The sequence below is a fragment of the Zootoca vivipara genome, chromosome Z (genome assembly GCF_963506605.1).
Source record: "Zootoca vivipara chromosome Z, rZooViv1.1, whole genome shotgun sequence".
Taxonomy (NCBI): Eukaryota; Metazoa; Chordata; class Lepidosauria; order Squamata; family Lacertidae; genus Zootoca; species Zootoca vivipara.
The window spans coordinates 14704467-14728400 of record NC_083294.1 but is presented as its reverse complement, the minus strand read 5'-3'; the positions used below and the strand labels follow the sequence as shown (position 1 = coordinate 14728400).

Sequence of the window (23934 nt, the reverse complement as noted above, 5' to 3'; positions counted from 1 at the left end):
ACCATTCCTACTCTAGGCAACACTTCACTGTCATCATCATCATAATCAATTAAATGTGTATACCACCCTTCAAATGAAAATCAGAAGGCGGTTCACAACAGTTTTGGAAAAAAGCATAGAAGGAACCTCCGCCTTTTATGGCCATGGGGTTTACACACGCTCACAAATTTACCCTAGGTAAACATTTGCAAATCTGCAAAATGTGCTGATGTTTCTCGGTATCTAAACGAAATTTGGTAGAAAGGCACATCTGCAGGGAAGGACTGAGATGTGCTTCACCTGAGTTTCCATGCCTGGAAGTTTTAAGAAGAAAATTGGCAATCTGGAAGGTGCACAGAGTGGGGTGACCAAGGGTCTGGAAACCAAGCCTCAGGAGGAATGCTTTAGGGAGTTGGACCTGTTTAGCTTGGCAAAGAGAAGATTAAGATGTGAGATGATAGCCATCTTCAAACAGTTTAAGTGCTGTCACATGGAAGATGGAGCAAGCTAGTTTTCTGCTGCTTGGGAGGAAAGGACCTGAAACAATGGGTTCAAGATACATGAAAGGAGATTCCATCTGAACATCAGAAGAACTTTCTGACAGTAAGAGCTGTTCAACAGTGGAATGGTCTCCCTCAGGAGATTGTACTCTCTCTCTCATTGGAAGTTTTAAAGCAGATGTTGGCTGGCCATATGCCACGGATGCTTTAGTTGAGATTCCTGCATTGCAAAGGATTGGACTAGATGGCTCTTAGGCAGTGCTGGATTTACGTATAACCTAAACAAGCTATAGCTTAGGGATCCCACTATCTTGCCCCCCCCCCAAAAAAAAATTAAAGGGAAAAAACACCTGGATGTACATTTCCAAAATATAAGGTAAAAAACAAATAAAATAAAACCTACATACAGCAACAGTGGCAAATGGCTTTAGATACCTATTAGGTCTATAATATATACTGCATATATTCAACACAAAAAACAGTGACAATTTGTTGTTGACAAAGGACAGCTGGACATATAAAGGGCCCATTACCTTCAGTAGCTTAGGGCCTCATCAAACTTAAACCCAGCCCTGCTCTTGGGGGTCCCTTCCAGCTCTATAATTCTATGACTGTGATAATAATAATGGTAAAGTTCCCACCTACTTAATCTATATACCAGTAAATAACCTGGTATTATAAAGTTTTCGGAATTTTCTCTTTCCAATGAAATGAATCCAGTGATACTCCACCCACCGTTCTGCATGTTATTTTCACTATGTGTACATTTTAATGAACAACACAGTACTTAACACATGAGGTTTTCCATGTATTACATGACTGGAAAGCTGCATTGCAAAATTTGGATAAGTCTGAATTTCAAAGAATAGCGGCATTTCAGTTTGCATATTGCAAGTACAAGATAGACTTGTCTCCTTGTAAACTGAATTCCTTACCTCTGCACCCCTAGAACGGGCGGGCAGGCGGGGGGTGGGGTGGAGAGAAGGCTGGCTATTTCCAGTTATGCCTGCTTTTGAACTTCCTGAAGCATCAAATGTTCTGCTTTTGGAATGTGAGCTGGATGGACTTTGGGGTCTGATCCAAGAGGGCAATCCTTCTGTGTTTACAGAGGGGATGTCCCGTGGCTGCATCCAGAATAGGCAAGATTGTGTGCCTTGGCCCTTTGCTTTGTCTGCTGCTGACTCAGCACACAGAGTTTGGAAGCCACAAGACTGCATAAGAAAGGGGGGTTGGATTGTGAAGAATGCAGAGTCAGCAAATATCTCTGTGTCACCAATCACGAGCCATGGAACTTCTGTTGACAAGGGGCTTACCAAATTCTGGTCCTGACCCTGTTTCTGTGTCTTTAAACCCACAGCCAGACATGCAGAAAATATAGTTTTCTTCAGCACATTTTTTCTCTATCCCAGGAAGAGCATCACTTGCAGCTAATTGCTCACCTGCCTGGCTCCTGTTAAAGGCAGAAGAGTGCCCCCCCACCACCAAAGTTGGCAGCACTACAGTTCTTATATACGTAATACCTTCTGTCAGGCTTGTTGTCCAAAGTACAGAATCACAGAATTGTAGAGTTGGAAGGGACCCAAGGGGCCATTTGTCAAACCCCCTGAAATGCAATAATCCCATCTGAAAAATCCCTGACAGGTAGCTATCCAACCTCTGTTTAGAAACCTCCAATGAAGGAGAGCCCGTCACCTTCCAAGGGAGACTGTTCCATTGTGGAACAGCTCTTGCCATCACACAGTTCTTACCAATGTTTAGTTGAAACCTCCTTTCTTGTCATTTGAATCCATTGGTTTGGGTCCTACCCTCTGGAGCAGCAGAAAACACACTTGCCTTCAGATATCACTTCTCAGTCTTGTCTTCTCCAGTCTAAACATACCCAACTCCCTCAACTGTTCCTCATAAGTCTTGGTTTCCTTAGGAACTATGGAGGTCTTTGTTGGGGCCTTTCAATCCCTGCGGAAGGCTGCCTTTTTAAAACCCTCCTCACTCCATAACCCAATTTAGAGAGGAAATTGTGAACGAGTGAAGAGGGAGGTCTGCAGTATGCAGAGCAGTCCCTTTGAGTGTAGACACACCTCAGTCATTCCTGGCTCCTCCCACCCAAAACAAGTGACTGTGGTTTATAATCTGGGGTGGCTCTCTAGGAGAGGCACACATAGTTTTGTGTGCTGAGTGGTACTATTCCATCTGTGGCAGATTCCCTGTAGTGGGGTGAGTGAGGGTTTTCTAAATTTTACAGTAGGTGAAGGAGATAAATTGCAAAGGGGGTGGTGTTCTTTTAAAGAGGAGATTAAGATCCAGGGAGACAAGGAAAGAAGAGTTAAGGCTGTGTTTTAAAGTGGATAAATGCAATGTGGGAAAATAATTTGAATAGGACTGCATGTATATGTTTAACCTGTTTGAAAATGTGTGAGTAATTTGGGGGCTTTTGCTTTTCACTAGGGCAGCTAGGAGCATTGTGAGCCCCCAATGACTGGGCATCTTCAGTCCCTCATTGAAACCTAGCCTCAGATAGCCACACATAAATGCCAGTAGGGCTGCTATGCATTATGCAGTAGGTGGAACTAGAAACTTGACAGCTGTAGCTTTTGTATCATAGAGGTGTAAGGAAAGGGGGTGAATGATAGCCACTAAGGGGAATGACCTGCAAAGCCTCAGATTCAAGCTCCCCCCCCCCGTGCCCACAAAATGCATTAACAAAGAACAGGTGCTACCTTGCAGGGCTGTTTGTAGAGACCTCCATAGCAAACATTTATTGAGTTTTAAGGGGAAAGGAACAAAAAAACTTCTGATGAATGTTATTCGCCAGCAGCTCTGCCCTATATTCAGTAAAGGAAGCCTCTCGTAATGAAGTAAAATAAAAAAATTCCTTCAGTAGCACCTTAAAGACCAACTAAGTTTTTATTTTGGTATGAGCTTTCGTGTGCATGCACACTTCTTCAGATACGATGGACTTCCATTTCATGCGGCTCAATGTGGTGCCTTCCATAGTTCTGGTTACAGGTAGGTAGCCGTGTTGGTCTGGATCGAAGTAAAATAAAAAAATTCCTTCAGTAGCACCTTAAAGACCAACTAAGTTTTTATTTTGGTATGAGCTTTCTCGTAATGAACTTACTGTATTTCTCGTAATGAACTTACTGTATTTGCCTTCTGTTCTGATGGTGGATGGGTTGAATTTAAATCCAGCAAATTGTGGGGTGGGGAGAAAGATACTTTTCACAGTAACTACCATCTGTTTGTAGCCAGTTTTGATTCTGGAAATGGAATATTTTGTTTCTTTTATCCCCATTTTATGCTGCCCAACAAACATGGCCACAGCCAGGATTTTTGTTGGGGGGGGGGGGGTGTCAGGCTTTTGTTTTTTTTTGGGGGGGCAGAACCTCAGATTTGTATTGATTTGTATTGATTTAGGGGGGCAGCTGCCCCCACCCCCTTAGCTACACCCATGCCAACAAAGTAGGCTAATCTAGGTTAATCTGGCTGCCCATCTATTACTGAACCAGTTTTAAAGTCCTTGTTTTAATTTACCAAGTCATAAACAACTTAGGTCTAGGGTATACCTCAGGGACAACTTGAACCCTTATATCCCAGCTCAGCTGTTGAGATCCTCTACAGAAGCATTGTTAGCTATTCTCTCAGCTGGTGAGACTCATTTGACAAGAAGAAAGAGCCACGCCTTTAGTTTTATTGGCCCAGTCCTGTGGAACTCCCTGCCTCTGCACATTCAGTGGGTGTCTTCTATGCCAACTTTTAAACACCTGCTGAAAACTTTTCTATTCCGTCAGACTTATGCAAGGAATTGAAAACACATCTTTCCACAATAGCTTGCTGATTTCTCATCCTACATGTTTATAGTGGTTTTTATTGTGTGGTTTTACGTACTACTGTATATGAAATAGTGGTATATAAATATTTTTAGAAATAAACAAATCAGCATTTTCACCCCTACACCCCACTGACTCTTCAGGACATGTCCACCTTTTATCCTCCTAACCATCCTGAGAGGTAGGTTAGGCTGAGAGATCATGGGCATCTCAGTGAGTTTTATGACTGAACCTGAATCTCCCAGGTCCCAACACCATGCTGCATGAGCTGGCTTGTACAGAAGCCCTCAAATACTTGGCAAAAAAGCAAACCCAGAAAAGTTGTGGATTGTGGCTATTCTTTTGTTCTATCTGCAACTGGTACCCCTATTCGTTCTTCTTCCCCTCCTCCAAATAAAACCCAGGCTGCACACAGAGGGAATTGAAAATGCAGTCCAGGCTGGTTGTCCAAAACAGGAACTGTGGCGGTCTTTGTTTGGTCTTCTCAATCATTTATGCTGATGCCAGGCCTGATGGTGCCAACAAGGCTACCAACACAATGTGCCAAGCCCACTGATGGGCAAAAACAACAACTTTTAATTGGACAAATGATGGTAGAAACAGCTTCATGGGTCTCTAAAGCAGAGCCAGAAACCTTCCAGTTCTTGGGCTGCAAATGGCCTGCAGTCTGATTTCACCCTGCTTTCTTTCATATGTCTTTTAAGAACTTTATTGTCCAAACTGGCCCAGGGCCGTCTTAAGCATGTCAGGCGCCCTGGCGCCCTGGTGCGGAGATCGCTCTGGGGCCCCCGCCCTGTTTCTTGCCGCGGTCGGTCGGTGGGCGGGCGCAGCGCGGCTGCCGTGTGGCTCCGCTGCAGGGCGCCCCCTGGCGCCCCCGCCACCCAGCCTTCCCCTAGAGCCGGCCCTGAACTGGCCTTTGGAACAGAGGCTACATCCTCGTACTGCTTTGAACAGCCTTGGCTTCTCCCCAAGCACCCTGGGAAGTGTAATGTGTTAAGGGTCTGAAAGACATTAGGAGACCCCAATTCTCCTCACAGGACTGAAGTTCCCAGAGTAGCTTTTATCAACCAATCCCTCTTCCCAAGGAACCCTGGAAAATGTAGCTCTTTGAGGGAGATTTTTATTTTGGGGGGGGGGGATTCCTTAACATCTCTTGGCAACCTATATAGTACCCAGGATTCTTTGAGGGAAAGCCATGCCTGCGGTTTCAGGGAAAGTGGTATCATAGTCCATGTTGCCGGTGTGACCTGGGTGTCTAAAACAGGGGTCTCATGGTCTAATAATCACAGCTGTATGTGGCCCTCCAAGTCTTTCTGGCCTTTGGGGCTTTCTCTAGGCTACACCACCACCTCCTCTGCCACACACAGACCTCCCTATGCCTCTTTCGCCACCAGCCTTGCCCCCCACCCTCCTTGAGCCTCTTTCCCTGGATGGGATGTGTCCTTGAACTCTGATCATGCCTCTTCCTGGTCTGGATGGAGGCTAGAGAAACGGATGTGAGAGACTGTGTCTATGGAAACTAGCCTACTATCCAAATGTAAAATTTGCATTCCTTGCTCCACCCACTTTTCCCTCTGGCCCCTGGGAGGTTGCACAGAAGGGAATGTGGCCCTGAGGCAGGAAAAAAAAAGGGGGTTTCCCATCCCTGGGATAAAAATTTCAATGAAATAGGGATGTCCCCAAGGCCAATCTTCTGGTTGCCAAGAAGAGTCTTCCTCAGCCACTGAATTCCCTGGGGCTTTCAAGTTCCTCCTGAAATTTAATAATGATGGAGAAAAGTGCACCTCATTGGGGAGAGCATTCTGCAGTTCCGGAGCCACCACTGAAAAGACCACTGTCGTTGTTGGGGGGAGGGGACTGAAGAGTCTTTGTCCCAACCTCTCTCTGGTACCCAGTGTGGGGAATCATTTCTGTTTCTACTGATAGAGACAATGTCTCAGAGCAAAGGCGTCGTGGTCCTTGCCTACAGCGGGGGGTTGGACACCTCGTGCATCCTGGTCTGGCTGAAGGAACAAGGCTACAAGGTCATCGCCTACTTGGTAAGTTGACAAGGTGGGGTTCAACCAGGAAAAAATTGGCAGTTATTATCATTGCTGGTGGCAATGTGCAAAAAAATTATGAATTTTGGAATATAATAGATGAAAAATTCAAAAAGATGTTAAAAATAACTTTTGAAAAGAAACCGTAATTATTTCTGTTGAGCATGGGGCCGGAGAACATCCCAGAAGATAGAAAGAACATACTCCTTTATGCCTGTGCAGCAGCTAGACTTCTCATTGAGGAGAATTGGAAGGGAGAAAAAATTCCAACGATCCTCGAATGGCAGGAAAAGGTGGTGGAGTTTATGAACCTTGCCAATATGACGGCGGCAATTAGAAATATCCCTAAACAGAAATGCAAAAATGAATGGAAATATGTTTAGGACTACTGTATTTGATTAAATAAAATATAAATACTGAGTTGAAAGATACGAAGGGAAAGGTAGAGAGCATATGTAAATAGTAACTTAGATAAAGCAAGATAAAAGAAAGCTAAATAAAAGGGAAGTGGTGTACAAACAATAGGAAGTAAAAAAAAATTATGAATTTTTTTCTTTAAGTTTTGATTTGGTTCTTCTTTTTCTTTGTCAATATTATTTGTTTATCTGTTATTTGCTTGAAAAGTATGTACATTTTATATATTATGTTTATTATTTCATTTGGTTTGTGATTATTGTTTTTATCTTCTTATTTTTCTTATTTTTTTCCTTCTCTGTACTCTGTAATATCTTAAAGAATTCAAATAAAGATTTTAATTTTTTTTTTTAAAAAAAGACAAGGTGGGGTTCAAGCAGGATCCAGGAGAGGAAGGGCTACAGGTGTAACTCAGCATCCTGTTCTCACCGGGGCCTCTCAGATGCCTGTGGGAAACCAGCAAGCACAGTAGCATAGCTAGCCGATGGGGGCAGTCCGCACCAAGTGGGGGGGGGGGTGTAGGGTGGCATGGGGGTCTTTAGGGGTAGCACAGAGGTTTGTAGTGCGGCACGGTGGATGCTGTGTATCTGGAGGTGGGGTTCTGGGCAGCAGGGGAGCTTGAAGGGTGGCATGGTGGTAACGGGGAAATTCGGACTCTGCAGGGGGGCAGAGCCACTTCCCATCCCTGAAATCAGCAGCTATGGAATTCTGATGGCTGCCCTAAAAAAACTCGACAACTTTGGTCTCTCCCAGGTGCCAGTGGGGGTTGCTATGCTGCTGACCATGCAGGACCCGAGCATAAGAGCAACTTTCCCCTCCTGTGGTTCCCAGCAACTGATATTGTGGCCAGCTTTATCCTCTTCCATGAATTTGTCTAATCCTATTTTAGGACCCAGGTGGCGCTGTGGTTAAACCACTGAGCCTAGGGCTTGCTGATCAGAAGGTCGGAGGTTCGAATCCCTGTGACGGGGTGAGCTCCCGTTGCTCGGTCCCAGCTCCTGCCAACCTAGCAGTTCGAAAGCACGTCAAAATGCAAGTAGATAAATAGGAACCACTACAGTGGGAAGGTAAACGGCGTTTCCATGTGCTGCTCTGGTTTGCCAGAAGCGGCTTTGTCATGCTGGCCACATGACCTGGAAGCTATACGCCGGCTCCCTCGGCCAATAATGCGAGATGAGCGCGCAACCCCAGAGTCGGTCACGACTGGACCTAATGGTCAGGGGTCCCTTTACCTTTACCTTTTATTTTAAAGCCATCTAGGTTGGCAGCCATCCATGCCTCCTGTAGAAGCAAGTTCCATAGTCTGCACTGCAAAAAGGACATATTTTAAAACGTCCTGAATCTTCCAACATTCAGCTTTGTTGGAGATCCATGAGTTCTAGTGTTATGAAAGAGGGGGAAATGTCTTTCCCCCCCTTCTATCCACTTTATCTAAACAAATATGTCCCAAACATTGCAATCCTTCCTCAATAGGGGATCATTTTGGTTGCTCTTTTCTGAACCTTTTCCAACTTCGCAGTATCCTCCTCCTTCTATTTTGCAGTAAGACTTGGTTAAATCTTGGGTCGGTTCTGGTTGAAATTCTGGATTAGCCACAGTTCAGCAAAGAATCTGGAATAACAGAATGGCAGATAAGATTAGTCGAATTTATGAACTTGGACAAAATGACTGCCGCTATAAGAAATACATCGAAGCAAAAATTGATAAAAAAATGGGAATATGTAGAGGAATATTTTAAAAAAAAGAATGTTAAAACGGAATTAAGGGTCTGTCTTAGCTAGAGGAGTACAGGGATTTGTTTTAAAGAAGCTATAAGATATGAAGAAAGTAATATGTTTATGATATTTGTAATGAAATGACAACACAAGATTAAGGGGAATATGAGAATCAAGCAGTACGTCAGGAGTTGGGAAGTGATCTTATATGTGTGGATTTGTTGTACAGATATTTTTTCTTTTTATGTATTTGTAATGTTTTTAATGGAAGATTCAATAAAGTTTGTTTTTAAAACTTAAAAAAAAAAAAAAAAGAATCTGATCTATGTGTGTCTTCCATCTCCCCACCCCTTTTACCCCAAAACAAATATTAATATATGCATGGTGTCTACACTTCCAGGCCAACATTGGACAAGAGGATGATTTTGAAAAGGCAAGAAAGAAAGCACTTTCCTTGGGAGCCGAAAAGGTGATTCCTAAGCCCCCACCCCCCACATGCTGACAGTCAATCAAATGGGTTGCAAATCCACAGAGCTGTCAGGCTGGCCTAATTTGCAGGGTTAGTTTGTCAGGTGGATGGGAGAGAATTTTATGCATGCAATATTAACAGGTCAGAAGCATTGCAAGTGGATTGCTCTGGGAATTCTTTGGAAAGTTGCCTCTACAGCTATGCATATGAAATGATGGCTTGGGAGGAATTTGCCTACAATGGCAGCACAGAAATACTCTCAAAGTATAAATCTCCCTATAGACATAAAATCTAAGATTGTCATCATGCTGCAGTTCACAGGGCTGCCAATAGGGGGCCATGCCAATTGCAGTGTGATGAACAGCAGCCAGGCAAGGAAAAGACAACAACCCAAAACCCTAGCACTGGCAACAAGCCTCTCAGCACTGGCCCCAGCCTGGGCAGTGTCACCTCCCATGCCTGGTGCCTGACTGCCTGGGCCTCAGAAGTGCTGGGCAAGGGAGGGGGGCTACACTGGGCTGGGAGCCTCTCTCTGGGCTGCACTCACCTGGCTCCAGCCTCTCTCTCCCCCTCCCTCCTTCTGCCAACCTTCCGGTTGGGTGTTGGGCAGTGCCCCCCTCCCCAATATTTTATTCAGGTTAGTGCCACTGAAGGGGACCACTGGAAACCTGTTGCCTGAGCTGTAGCCAGGCAAAGTCAGCCCCAGGCTGACATCACTCTGCTCTAGCAAGAGGATGCATGGAGCGGGGAATGGGATGCAATTTTTTGTTTTTGTTTTCAGGCAGCAGAATGTCTTGGGCTGGCCCTGCACCACAGAGTTTGCGCTTGGGATCACTGAGCACAGCTTAGTTATGCATTAACTCCCAAGATATACTTACTAGGCACTCTTTGTAGTTTATTCTTTTGTAAAATACAGCCTTGGATTACAGTTTTAACACTGTATTTCTATAGCTGTTGAGTGGATTGCCAACTTTCTGATGCTGGGAGGGCGGGCACCTGAATCAGGGTGCCAGACGATGAATGTAATGGTTGAAGCAGGCTTTACTTGCCCCCCCATCCCCACCCCTTGGCAGGGTTCTGAGTTCAAAACGTGCATCCCTTCCAGCTTCTGAGAAATAACTGGGGACAATCCCACCCCCTCTCCTCCTCTCCATCGGTCTCAGGTTTACGTTGAAGATATCAGCAGAGAGTTTGTGGAGGAATTCATCTGGCTGGCGGTCCAAGCCAACGCGATTTATGAGGACAGGTACCTCCTGGGCACCTCACTGGCCAGGCCCTGCATTGCCCGTAAGCAGATGGAAATAGCGCAGAAAGAAAGTGCCCAGTATGTTGCCCATGGAGCTACAGGCAAGGTAAGCATTTGACGGCTGGTGCTCATTGAGACTGGTGGGGTGTAAGGCAGGAAGCCCAGCAGTAGGTGGCACCAGAGCCAGCTGATTCCAGTTCTGTCCCCATCTTTCTTCTCCTGAGTTCTACAAGGATTTAAGGAAGACAAGGAAGCTGCCAGGCAGTGCCACTCGTTGGATTGGTTGTAGGCAGGTGAGAGCTGGCTGAGCACAGACTGGAAGATTCAGGACAGATAAAAAGGACTTCTTCATGCAGTGCACCAGGGCTTTTATTCAGCCAGAGCTTGCTGGAGTGCAGTTCCAGCACCTCTCAGGAGTGTGCCATTGTGGGCCAATGTCCCCCCTGCCCTTCTTGCCTTTATGTACTTCTGAGAAGCCCAAAACGAACATTTCAGGTCAAAACGGAAACAAGCCGGCATGTGTCAGTAGGTCTACACATTTTTTTAGATCTATGACTCCACCTAGCTCCTAGCCGTGACTGGTCAAGCTATGGGGCAGGGCGAATTTGTATTTCATTTTCTTCAATCATTATCCCGTGTAGTGGCAGCAGGCTGTAAGCTTTGCAGCCAGGCCTCTACTGTTGCGCACATGTGCAAGGCCTTTCCAAGCTGCCCTAGTCATCCATCTGAATCTAAGAGAACGAGGGAGGCAGCAGGGGCGTATTTATTTGACCTGCATCAGAACCAGGGGTGACCCCCCCAAAAAACCAGCTAGGGAGACAGCTTGACTTAATTTTTTAGCACCTCCACGGGCGGTGAATGTGGCTGTTGTCAAACCAACATCTCTTCACAGTTGCCCTGAGTCGCCCAGCGACTTACTGTAACAACCTCATGTTTTTCTTGAACAAGAGCGCTGCAGTGCATAGTTAAACTATGGAACTCACAACCGCAGGAAGCAGTGAAGGCCACTAACTTGGATGGCTTTAGATAACGATAAGGCAAATCTGTAGAGGAGAGAGATATCAATGGTTACTAACTATGATGGCTCTGCCCTGCCTACACAGTTGAAGGCAGCAATGCGTCCAAATAACAGTTTCTAGGAGACACGGGAGAGTTGAGGGCCCTTGGCCACAGGTCCTGCCTGCGGGTTTGTTGCAGGCATCAAGTTGGCCACTGTGAGAACATGATGTATGGGTGTTTGGCCTGATCCAGCACGTTCTTCTTATGTTCATATTGGCTGGGATTGGGAGCAGTGCCCCATTAGCTCTTTCAGTGGCCTCAACTGCTTAGCCTGAGAGTTGCTTGGAGACTACTTCATGGAGCTACAGTTCCCAGCAGCCCAAACTAACTACAGTTCCCAGGATCTGTGGAAAGCCATGCCTATTCAAAGGGCTTGAGGGTGCTTTAAAGGTATGATGTAGATGTGACCCAAGATTCTAGTCCTCATAGAATAAAGGACTGAATTAAATAGGAACATAAATCAGCCTTATACTGAGCCAGACTGCTGATGCTTCTAGCTAAGCATTGTCTGCACTTACTGGCAGTGGCTTTCCAGAGTTTTACTAGCTCCTATCTGGAGATGTCAGGGACTGAACCTGGGAACTTCTACATGTCAAACAGCTGCTCTGCCAAAAACAGTCCATAATTTAGGACTGGGAGGTTTCATGGAAGAGCAACCTAATCAACGCTTAGACTGTGTACACACCAGACATTTAAAGTACACCCCCCCCCCAAAAAAAAATCATGAGAGCTGTAATTTGTTATGGTTACTGGGAATTATAGCTCTGTGAGGCATAAACTAGGCTGCCGGGAAATTTGCTTTAAAAGTGCTTTAAATGTGTATGCAGCCTTATTGAATCAAAATACAGCCTTTTAAAATGGCACTGCACAAACATGAGAACTAGAAGCTTGTTTTAAAAACAAAACTAGACCTGGAATTCTCACGAAACCCATCCCAGGTTGGGGTAGGTGTGGGAGGAAGACAATGTAGCCTTTTCGGACTATGGCCTTTGGGGTTGTTCAAGAAGACTGGATGCCATGCTTTTGCAAATCTGGACAGCCTGTTTTCCTTTTCGGTTAAAAATTAAGCTGCTTTCCGGCAGAGGGGAGAGTCCATCTGTTGCCCTGGAGTGGCTGGCTGGCTGGCTCCTCTATTTAACCATGGAAGCATGCTAAGCAACCGCTTGAGGAACCCCAAGATTCCTGGGGCACCTGCTCTGCAATGTGGAGATCTTCAGGGGGAACAGTTTGCACAGACAATAAATCCTGGCCCATCAAACCCCAGTACCGTTTTTCCAAATGCCCAGAGAAATGAATGTATCTTCTGATGAAGCTGGAACAGTGGTGTGCACAACTCAGCTGAAAGGGAATGCCACAATCGGGTGGGAGCAGAGGGAGTGGGAACCTGAGGCCTCGGGATGTTAATGGACTACAACTCCCATCATCCCTGGACATTGGCCATGCTGACTGGTGGTTGATGGGAGTTGGTGCCCAATCAGGGATTGTAGCCCAACAAAATGTTATAGTCCAACAAGTTCTGGAGAACTACACAGTTTCTCTATTTGTGGACTAGATGATCCTTTAATCCCAGGACATAAAAACATAAGAGCTTTCTGGGCCAGGCCAAAGGGGGCTCATCTAGTCCAGCATTCTGTTCTCACACTGGCTGACCGGATGTGTGTGGGAAACACAAACATTCAACCACAAAAGCAAACTCCCATCCTCTGACTCCCAGCAACCTGGGATTCTCCAGCTGTCGTTCCTGCCTTGCAGGGGGCTGGACCTAAATGATCCTTAGGTCTCTTTCAACCCTACAATTCTTTGATTCTACCATATCTGTTTTATAATTTCAAATTATAAAATTATAAAAGAGGGGGTTTAAAATAAGAAGCCACCCATTCAAACCTCACTCTAGTGAAGTTACAGCGCTCATTCTCAGTCTCACTTTGGAAATAATTTGGAAATCAAAATGGAAATAATAAGTGCTCTTTATTTCTGTTGTTGGTCTAGAAAGCTGTATAGCAGGCTTCTTTCCACAAGAGGGCGCAATGAAACCGTGCTTTTAAAAACGCTTCCTTCCCGTTCTAAAGTTGCTGACTCAGAGTTTCTCTGGCTTGACAAGGCAGGAACTATCCAGCAGGGGGAGAGAGAGACTGTGGAATGGACCCCTAGCATCCTTCCAAGGAGTGCCTGTGGACTCTTCATGAATCAGGGGTGAAGCTTTTCGTGGCCATTAAAGGCTGCTCTGATCTCTGTTCCCTTTAATTTCAGTCCATTAACTCCACTGCTTGGGTGTTGAGAGGAATGAAATAAACAACGGCTTATGTGAGTCAAAAGAATAATAATAGTAAAAAAAATCTCCCTGGACCTACAGGGGAGACGGACTGCCACCCTGTTCTCACAGTGGTCAACCAGATGCCCCAATGGGAAATTCGCAGGCAGGATTCAAGCACAAAAGCAGCTATCTCCTCTTGTGGTTTCCAGCAACCGGTGGTCAAAAGCACCGCTGCCTTCAGCTGTGAAAGGCAGAGCACAGCCATTGTGGCTAGTAGCCATGGATAGTCTTCCTTTCCATGAATTTGCACAATCCTCTTTTAAAGCCCTCCAAGCTGGTGGCCATCACTGCCTCCTGCGGAAGCGAGTTCCATGGTTTAACTGTGCGCTGCACAAATACTTTCTTCCATCTGTCCTGAAGCTTCCAACATTCAGTTTCAGTGGGTTGCCACAAGTTCTAGAGCAGGGTTTCCCCAAACTTGGGCCTCCAGCTGTTTTTTGGAGTACAATTCCCACCATCCCTGACCACTGCTTCTGCTAGCTAGGGATGGTGGGAGCGGTAGTCCAAAAACAGCTGGAGGCCCAAGTTCGGGAAATCCTGTTATGAGAAAGGGAGAGAAACCTCTCTCTATACACCTTCTCTGTGTCATCCATAATTTCATAAGTGTCTGTTGTGTCACCTCTTAATTGTCTTTCCTCTAAACAGAAATGTCCCAAATGGCTGCAACCATTCTCTCATAGGGGGAATGGCTAGGGAGGCCAGGAGAACCAGTAACCTTATTCCCCCTCTCCAAAGCATTCCATCCCCTGGTTGCATGCCAACTTCTTTAATTCACTGTGTGCAACCTGCGGGACCTTGTGGCTGGGCAGCAGATGGGGCTGTTTGGGGCCTGCAAGGGAAATTAGTGTTCTAATAGGTATTTCCTCCAGAGTGTTTTGTAATAGTCCCTGGAGGCTCCTGCAGTCAGGAACAAGTTTATCCATGTGTATTCTCTTTCCAGCCCTCTCCTCAAGAACATCTCCACCTAATTTCCATGGGCATTGTTTATTACTTGTGGTTACATTTATACCCTGCCTTTCTTCAAAGATGGCGCACATCATTGTCCTACTCCCCACTTGCATCCTCACAACAATGCTGTGAGGCAGTCTAGGCTGAGAGACAGTGATAGGTCCAAGGTCATGCCCCCCCAACAACCCCCCCCCAATTGTCTCCACCCAAGAAGGGGTGTGATGGTAAGGCTATAAACTCTCAAAAGCAGTATGCAGTCATTGCTAAGTTTGGGAAGCACTGCTCCCCAAACTAAGGCCCAGGGGGCCGGATGCGGCCCAATCACCTTCTAAATCCAGCCCGTGGATGGTCTGGGAATCAGCATGTTTTTACATGAGTAGAATGTGTGCTTTTATTTAAAATGCATCTTTGGATTATTTGTGGGGCATAGGAATTTGTTCATATTTTTTTCCAAAATATAGTCCGGCCCCCCACAAGGTCTGAGGGACAGTGGACCGGCCCCCTGCTGAAAAAGTTTGCTGAACCCTGCTATGGACCTTCTGAGTTATCTCCTCACCTTGAAACCGTGTAAAGGGACTGTTCTTTTGGGAATCCCATCTTTTCCTCCAAGTTGCTCAAGGTGGAATACAGGATCCTCACACTCTTTATTTAATCCCCACAACAACCCTGTGAGGCAGGTTAGGCTGAGAGTCAGTGGCAACCCAAGGTCACCCGGTGAACTTCACGGCCAGGCAGCAATTTGAACCCTGGTCTCTCAGGTCCTAGTCCAACACTCTAACCACTATTCCACACTCCACACTAGCTCTCATTGACAGGAAGGCTGGGAGGTCACCTGCTTTTGCATGCAGAAGCCCCCCCCCCAAGTTCAATCCCCAGCACCTCCTGGTAGGGCTGAAAAGTTCCCTGCCCTGAAACCCTGAGGAGCTGCTGCTGGTCAGTGTAGACAATACTGGTGGTACAATGGTTCGACAGCTTCCCGAGTCCCTGTATAATTCCCATCCTTTATTCAGAACCAGGACGACTGGAATCTTAACTTTTAGGGGAAGGGGCTTAGCTCAGCTGTAGGCTACCTGTTCTGCAGGCAGAAAGTGGCAGGTTCAATCCCCATGGGCATCTCCAGGCAGGGCTGGGTAAACACTCCCAGCCTGAAATCTCTGGAGAGCAGCTGCCAGACAGGGTAGACAGCACTTAGCTAGAGGGACCCCACGGTTTGACTCAGGAGAAGGCAGCTTCCCGTGTTCCTGTTTAAATCAGCTCTTAATTTTGAACCATGATGCCTAGAAGCTCTTTCAAGTGTCCCATAGGGGCTAGAAACTTTGACCGCTAATCCCCCCTGGAATGTGACACACTTTTTGCTTTCGGAAATTGTGGGATGTATTTGCACCTGGTGACATCAAACAGACCAGACCCCAGCCCTGCTGGTTGATAACTGACTGGAACGATCCATCTTTGGGATGGCTTTGTGCCAGTATTTGCCTTTTGCAATAATGGTAAGCAGATGGGCGAGGGATTACACGCTCACTGAGAAGGTTAATTAGAGAAAGACACTGTCTGGGGGTGTACCATGCCCATTGATGTACAGAGGGAGCCCATCAAGCCATTAGCTACAGTTCTCATTAAAACATAGGTTCCTTCCCCGACACTTATTACCTCTTCCTACGGCTTGTGAGTCGCAAAGTGGGAACTCTGGACTATTCCAGATGACCTGTTTATTGAATATCCTCCTGATTTGCTTGTACAAAACCAATGGAGAGGTTGGGCTATGCCCAGACCTTAATGAGTATGTTTTCTCATTTGTTTCCAGGGAGGCTATACAATATAGAAGTGTTTGTTTGCAATGAGGGTGTACAATAAAGGAGTGTTCATCCTGCTAATCTCTGGATTTGCTGGCCAGGGTTTTACACATCTTCCCATTAATCATTCCTTCACCCCACTCTTCTCAAGCATTTCCTCTTCGCTTTCCTAACTGCAAAAGTCTCTCTCTTTTAGAGCCAGGGTGACGGAACACTTTAATCTGCCTTATGTGCATAAACCCAAATATCCAGAATGCACTTGAAACTTTCCTGCAGGTATTGGAACAGGCTAACCTTCCTCCCCCTTCATGTGCCACGATGCTAATTACCAGTAGCCTCTTCCCTCCATTCTTCTGATTAATGCTTTGTTTGAAACAGTACCATATCACTTTAAGCAGTCATAATTTCCCCCAAAGAATTCTGGGAGCTGTAGTTTGTTAAGGGTGCTGAGAATTGTTAGGAGACCCCTATTGCCTTCACAGAACTACATTTCCCAGAGTGGTTTAACAACCAATCCCCTTTCCCAAGGAACGCTTGGGAACTGCAACTCTGTAGGAGGACAGGGATACCTAGCAACTCTCAGCACCCTTAACAAACTACAGTTCCCAGGATTCTTTGAGGGGAGCCATGACTGTTTAAAGTGGCATAAACTAGAAAACTGCCAGCTTCTATGGAAATGTCGACTATCCGATAAATAAGAGACCAAAATTGACATATTTGCCCATCCCTAAATGCTAAAAGACCCCTTTATAGGATGCCAGTGTAAACCAAACCTTAAGTATACCTTTTTTTAATTTAGAGAAAAGAAGGTCTGTACAGGTATTAAATCAAGAGTTATTGATCTATCTCCCCGTAAAGCTCTTTTTCAAAAGTTGCAATGAGGACTAGAAGCTTTAAAGTTGGCAAAAGGAAGCAGTTGGGGGCTCTCATGAAGAGCTGGCCTTTCTTTCCTAGTGAACCTCAGTCGGTCTGCAGCCAATCAGTCACAGCGGGACAGAAAAAAATGGCTAGCCCTTGATCAGCATGGCAGGATTTGAAACCTGCCTGCGATTCAGGAGTTTTCTGATAGTACTCTGTGTTCTTCTATCCTTTTTAGGGTAATGACCAAATTCGCTTTGAGCTCACCTACTATGCCATCTGCCCTCAGATCAAGGTAAGGAGCGGTACCAGTGCACTGATGGTCTCCCATCAAAACAAAGTTGATAAATTCTCGGTCGGGGCATTTGTTTTAGGGGAGAATAGAAAATCAAACTGAATTGGGCCTCAATTGAGATGCTGATTCATAGCATGAGATGGGGAGGGGGGTATTTTCCCTGGTGATTGCAGAAGACCCTTGTTCCTCTCCCAAGAACTACAATTCCCAGAGTTTCTCTAGGATGAGGGATTCATTGTTTAAACCACTCTGGGAACTGTAGCCCTGGGAGGGGATGAGGTCCTAACAACTCTCAGCACCCATAACGTACTACAGATCCTGGAATTCTTTGCAGGCGCAGAAACATAACTGTTTAAAGTGGTATCATAGTGCTTTCAATGTATGGTGCGAATGTGGCCTCAGTTAGTCTAACCCAGTGGTTCCCAAAGTGGGTAATACTGCCCCCCTGGGGGGCAGTAGGATTACCTGTAAGGGTGCTAAGAGGCAAGTGGCCAGCAGAGGGTGCTGGTGGATATGTAAATGGCCACCAGGTTTTGAAAAGTTAGCATTACTGGATCAAATTTAGCAGTTTTGTTGAATTAATTCAACGAAATAGTTTTAATTGGATTTTGAATAAATGTGCAATGAATTGTTACTATTTTGAATTTTATTGTGCTGTTATCTTCCTTAGCGGGGCCTGCAAACTGCTATTCTGAATATTGCTATTTTATAAGGTAGGGAGCATTGGAGATGAGTGTATGGAACCAAGAGTAGCCAGAAAAAGTTTGGGAACCATTGTTAACCTGTTAATCGCCTGAACCCTGAAGCTTCAATATACTCTACAATTCCATTCTGTTGTCTTACACGCAATTCCCCCCCCCTCTTTTTTGCTGATACCTATCTGAAGGCAATCCTATTTTAGCTGATGTCCCTTCCCAGCCGAACAACTGAAACTCGAAGCCAGTTCTTATGAGTTACATAAAAAACCAGAAAATTGGTTGTCAAATCTATTGGCTTTCAAATGGGTTGTTCTGATCTTTTAATCGGCCTCCTGTTTTAACCCAAACTGGAGAAGGCGAAATGGACACCTGAATCACACCTTGCCTTGGGCAGGTCATTAAGTTACAGTAACAGCTTGAGAGCATCTTGGATTACCATTGTTTGGTGAGATTAATGCAGGAGAGTAGGGGATGCTTAATGGCCAGTGCTCCTGGCTATCCAAAAGAGCTTTGAAACTCTCTCTACTCCAGGCAAGAGTTCATTCTAGTAGCTGGTTTGGGGAAAAGTCTCCAGAGCTGTGATCCCCAATTTTTTTCAGGCCACTATCACCTTGGTTCCATAAACTCATTATTGCAAATGGCAGTTTGCATGACTAAAGAAGATAAGGTAAAGGTAAAGGGACCCCTGACCATTAGGTCCAGTCGTGACCGACTCTGGGGTTGCACGCTCATCTCGCATTATTGGCCGAGGGAGCCGGCGTATAGCTTCCAGGTCATGTGGCCAGCATGACAAAGCCGCTTCTGGCACACCAGAGCAGCACATGGAAATGCCGTTTACCTTCCCACTGTAGTGGTTCCTATTTATCTACTTGCATTTTGACGTGCTTTCAAACTGCTAGGTTGGCAGAAGATAACAACACAATAAAATTCAAAACAGTAACAATGAATTAGGACTTATTGAAAATCCAATTAAAACTATTTAGTTCGACTCAACAAAACTGATGACCTTGATCCAGTGATACCAGCTTTTCAAAGTATCCATTTGTGTCTTAGCAGGTAACCCCACTGCCCCCAAGGGGCTGGTCTTCACCTTGTGGGCCAGGTCTAAGGAGGAGAAATACAACTCTGGCCTCATTTATAGGTGAAGCAACCCAAATTTGCACGTTTTGGAAACTGCATTCTGAAATCTACCCTTCTCCAGCCAAGCAGTGTGCCCCCCCAAAATAAATAAAAATGCACACACTAGGGTAAAGTGTGCATAAAAATGCATATAATCATGAAAATAGCTCCCACAGCTCCAATAGTTATTTTGGGAAATCATGGCTGTTAAATGTGGCATCCTAGTGCTTTGAATGTATGGTGTGAAAGTGGCCTATAACGTATCTTCCAAATATTGCTGGGGTTATATCCTACCAAGCTCTACTTAGAGTACACTCACTGGAATGAATGTCCTCTGAATAAGGAGGATTAAATGTGGATCCTGTCCTTGAACTCCAACTTCTGGCAGAAGAATATCAGAAGAGCCTGGCTCCTGGGTCAGGCCTGTGACCCATCTAGTCCATCATACTAGTTCTCACAGTGGTCCATCTACTTGTGATTCCCACCAACTGGTATTCAGGGGCATAGTGCCTCTAACAGGAAGGGATGGAACACATTGAGACTAGTAGCCACTGGTTACTCTGTCCTTGATTTTATGTTGGAACCCGATTCTACCAAACTCATATTTGCTGACAACCCCCCTGCCCCCGAATAACCAGTTCTTTCCCATCACTCTCTGCAGATCATTGCTCCTTGGAGAATGCCAGAATTCTACAACCGCTTTCGAGGCCGAAGTGACCTCATGGAATATGCCAAGGTAGGAGAATTCTCCCATCTCCAGCACTAGTCCTTTTCCCCTCGTTCCTGTACCCCTGTTAATTCATGCAATTAAAGGTATGGTTCTTGTGGAGTTTTGGAACTCCCTTCCTGGAGAAGCCAGCCTGGCTCCCTCCTTGTCCTTCCACTGGCAGGTAATGACTGTTTTGTTCTTTGAGAATTGACTGTTTCTTAAGGATGGGGCTTTAAATAGTGCTGTGCTGTTTCTGTCCTCTGTATTTTAATACATTTGGGTTTTTCTTAAATATTGTTTTTATCCTATTTGGGTTTCATTACTTTTTGGGAGGCAGTGGAAGACAGGAGTGCCTGGCGTGCTCTGGTCCATGGGGTCACAAAGAGTCGGACACGACTAAATGACTAAACAACAACTTTTAAAAATAATGGTCTTTTATATGTCTTTAGTTTAATTTAAACAAAATGAAAAAAATCATTCCAGTAGCACCTTAGAGACCAACTAAGTTTGTCATTGGTATGAGCTTTCGTGTGCATGCACACTTCCTCAGATACCTGAAGAAGTGTGCATGCACACGAAAGTTCATACCAATGACAAACTTAGTTGGTCTCTAAGGCGCTGCTGGAAGGATTTTTTTTATTTAGTTTAATTTAGTTTTTTTGTTTTTTATCTGTGTTGTTTTAATTTGTGTAAGCTGCCTTGAGCCCCAGTTTGGGGGATAGGCAGTATATAAATAATAATAATAAATATGGTAATAAATGAGCCACTTGCTCTCGTCGCCATTGAGAGCAGCCTGAGGCATTTTAAGCCTGTGCCTCTTCTAGGCTCAGAAGAAGAACCTCAGGTTCTTAAAAGGCCAGGCAGATGTCCCTTTTCTATTTTGTAGCCCGCCTCCTGGTGTGCAATGTGAGAGGCATTTGGTTTCTCAGGCCCACAGGAAGAAGGGGCCTCTGAGCAATGGAGCTCTCAGCCTTCCTAGTGCACGACATTCTTCCAGGGCGCTGTGCTCACTTGGTCTGCAGCTGCTGGCTGGAAGTTCTAAACCTGGCCTTGCTTCATAGCTGATGCCTCTGCATCCTCTGACTGGTTGCAGCTGGATTTAAGGGTCATGAACAGGATTTTGCTACTTCAGATTCTCAGCAGGTGCTTCCATGTGAAAATTTGCTGCAGCCTCGTTGCAGTCTTCAAATAAGTTTTACTCAGAGTATACATTTTGAAATCTGTTCCTTTGTCTGTCTTGAACTCAGAGCAGGGTTAGCAAAGGCCAGGGGTGCCAACCTGAATAAAATATTGTGGGGAAGGGAGGTAAGCCCTTCGCTGCATAATTGATCGTGATGTGATGCATGCACTGCATTTGAATGGCAATTCACCCATCAATATTTTTTTTGGGGGGGGCACCTGCCCCCTCAGTTTTTTGGTGGGGGCTTGCCCCCTCATATTTTTTTATTGCGGGACTGTATGCAAAGGTAAAAGAAAGGTGATACGATTCTACGTTGCAGCAACACCTATAGTGTTCAGGGAATGTAATAGTCCCACTCTGTTCTGCCTTGGCCAGACCACCACTGGAGTACGGTGTCCAATTCTGGGCGCCACAATTTAAGAAGGATATTGACAAGCCGGAATGTGTGCAGAGGAGGGCGACCAAGATGATCAAAGGTCTGAAAAGCAAGCCTTATGAGGAATATGTGAAGGAGTTGGATATGTTTTGCTTGGAAAAGAGGAAACTGAGAAGATATGACAAATATTCAATATTTGGATATTTGGATATTCAAATATTTGGATATTCAAATATCCAAAGGGCTGTCACATGGAAGATGGAGCAAACTTTCTCCAGAGGGTTAAACTCAAACCAATGGCTTCAAGTTACAAGAAAGGAGATTCTAACGAAACATCAGGGAGAACATTCTGACAGTAAGAGCTGTTTGACAGTGGAACGGACTCTCTCAGGCAATTGTGGGCTCTCCTTCCTTGGAGGTTTTAAAGCAGAGTTTAGATGACCACCTGTGTCATGGATGCTTTAGTTGAGATTCTTGCATTAAGGGGGTTGGACTGGATGACCGTTGGGGTCCCATCCATCTCGATAATTCTATGATTCTATGACTTGGCCAGCTCATTTCCCCTTCTCAAACTTGGAACACAGTTCCTGTGAAATTGAGGTTGCTTTGCTTGTGTCCCTTGGGGGGTGGTGGTGGGTGGGACTGAAACCTTCCAGAGTGCTTTAAAAAACCGCCGTCCATTCTGCCTCCTCTCTCTCTCTCTCTCTCTCTCTACACTGTTCACAACGTGTCATTTCCCCCCTTCTTTCATCACAACGAACCTTTAATTTTCTAACCTTCGAGGCCACTTTGGATTTTAGCTGAGCGCAATCTCGCCTGCTCGTTACTGCAGCAATTATAGGCACCCCCTGCAGGAGGCTTCCACGTATCCTTGGTTTTTGGGGCGTAAGGATAGTTTCCCCTTCTCCTTTTTTTTTAAAGGCCCGTAATTACCTAGATGTTAATTGTCATCCACTTTGAAGGCAGAAACTTGTCCCCACTTCAATAGCTCCTTCGAGAGACAAAGTAAATGCCTTTCTTGTCCCCCCCCTCCCCAATGCCTTTTATTCCCCACTTCTTCTTTTTTTTGAAGAACAAGTTTCAATAAAACATATTAGAAGTTTTGCATCAGAGCCCCTTCGCTGCCCACCAGGGGACCTTTTCTTTCCCTGCGACTTTATGGAAATGCTTGACAACTGGGCTCAATCAATCAAGAGGAAAAGAGCAGTTCGGTGTATAAACCAGAAAATTGCTTGAGGTTCTCTCTCTCTCTCCTCCCCAGTTCTTTTTTTTTAAATAAAAAATAAAAACACCCAACAACAATGCCCATCCAAAGCAGATCCAAGGCTGTGTTGAGTCAGAAATAATTATTCTGCAGAGGGTTCTGAGACCGGATGCTGTCGCTCTCTGCCTCCCTTTTAAAAATTTTATATTTTGGAAATAAAGAGGCACGTGCTTTTCCCAACGCTCGTCTTTTACCATCTGTTATTTATTCCTAAGTAGGCAATTTCCAAGAGCCTCCCATATGTTGTCAAACGGTCAAATTATTAACTTCGCCCTCTCTCTGTTTGTGTGTGTGTGTGTATTTTAATTGTTATTGTATGGGAAACTGAAGTGTGCGCCTTTTCTCTTCCCAATGAAAAAAAAAGGCCACAGCTCTAAGCTGAGGAGAGGGCCCCTGCTCAAAGCAATTAATGTGGACGAAAAGAGTTGCGTTCCAGACTTTTCAAACCGTGGCCGTGTGTTAGGGAAAGGGCAGGGGGGAAGGGGAAATGGTTGGTTAATGGATGCACAACCTGAGGTTTTTGTGTGTGTTTGTTTGTGTTCATTCACCACCAGGGTATTGTTCTTTGAAGCTAAGGTGCTGGATGAGGTATTGGAGAGCTTTTAGAGAGCCTGTCCTGCCACAAGCAAACTGTTCCTTTATCTCCCGTCCAGCAGATTCAGCCAGGGTTTTGTAATGCTTAGAGAGCCAGACTAAAAGGCAGTCGAAAAAATAACGCATGCGTAAGAATAACCTGTTGGATTAGGCCACTGGCACACCTAGCCCTGCACTGTCTGTTGTCCTCACGGGGCCAACCAAATGCCCCAATGGAAAGTTTTTCCTCCTGGATGTTGGAAGCTTCAGGGCAGAGGAAATAAAGGTCTCATCCACACAGTGCAAAGCTAAACTATGGAACTCACTCCTGCAGGGAGGCAGTGGCTACCAATTTGAATAGCAACAGATGGCTACCAACTTGGATGGCTATATGAAAGAATTAGCATGAGTTCAAGAAGGAGAGTGCTATCGATGGCTACTAGCCATGCTGGCTGTGCTCTGCCTCCACAGTTGGAGGCAGAAGTGCTTCTGAATGCCAGTTGCTGGAAGCTTCAGGAGGAACATGCTCTTGTGCTCAGGTCCCGCTTACAGTTTTCCC

The 23934-nt window shown here is 45.4% G+C and overlaps 1 protein-coding gene across 1 annotated transcript in view; it reads left to right on the top strand.

Moving 5' to 3' along the window:
- Positions 1 to 2616: 2616 nt before the first annotated feature.
- The window catches only part of ASS1 (argininosuccinate synthase 1), a 79047-nt gene continuing 57729 nt past the window's right edge, over positions 2617 to 23934 (top strand). Inside the window, exons 1-6 of the mRNA XM_035113052.2 lie at positions 2617 to 2693; positions 6233 to 6345; positions 8875 to 8943; positions 10107 to 10295; positions 17400 to 17456; positions 19935 to 20009. Of these exons, the coding sequence (XP_034968943.1) occupies positions 6238 to 6345; positions 8875 to 8943; positions 10107 to 10295; positions 17400 to 17456; positions 19935 to 20009 (498 nt within the window). The 5' untranslated portion in view covers positions 2617 to 2693; positions 6233 to 6237. The remainder of the gene's footprint in view (positions 2694 to 6232; positions 6346 to 8874; positions 8944 to 10106; positions 10296 to 17399; positions 17457 to 19934; positions 20010 to 23934) is intronic.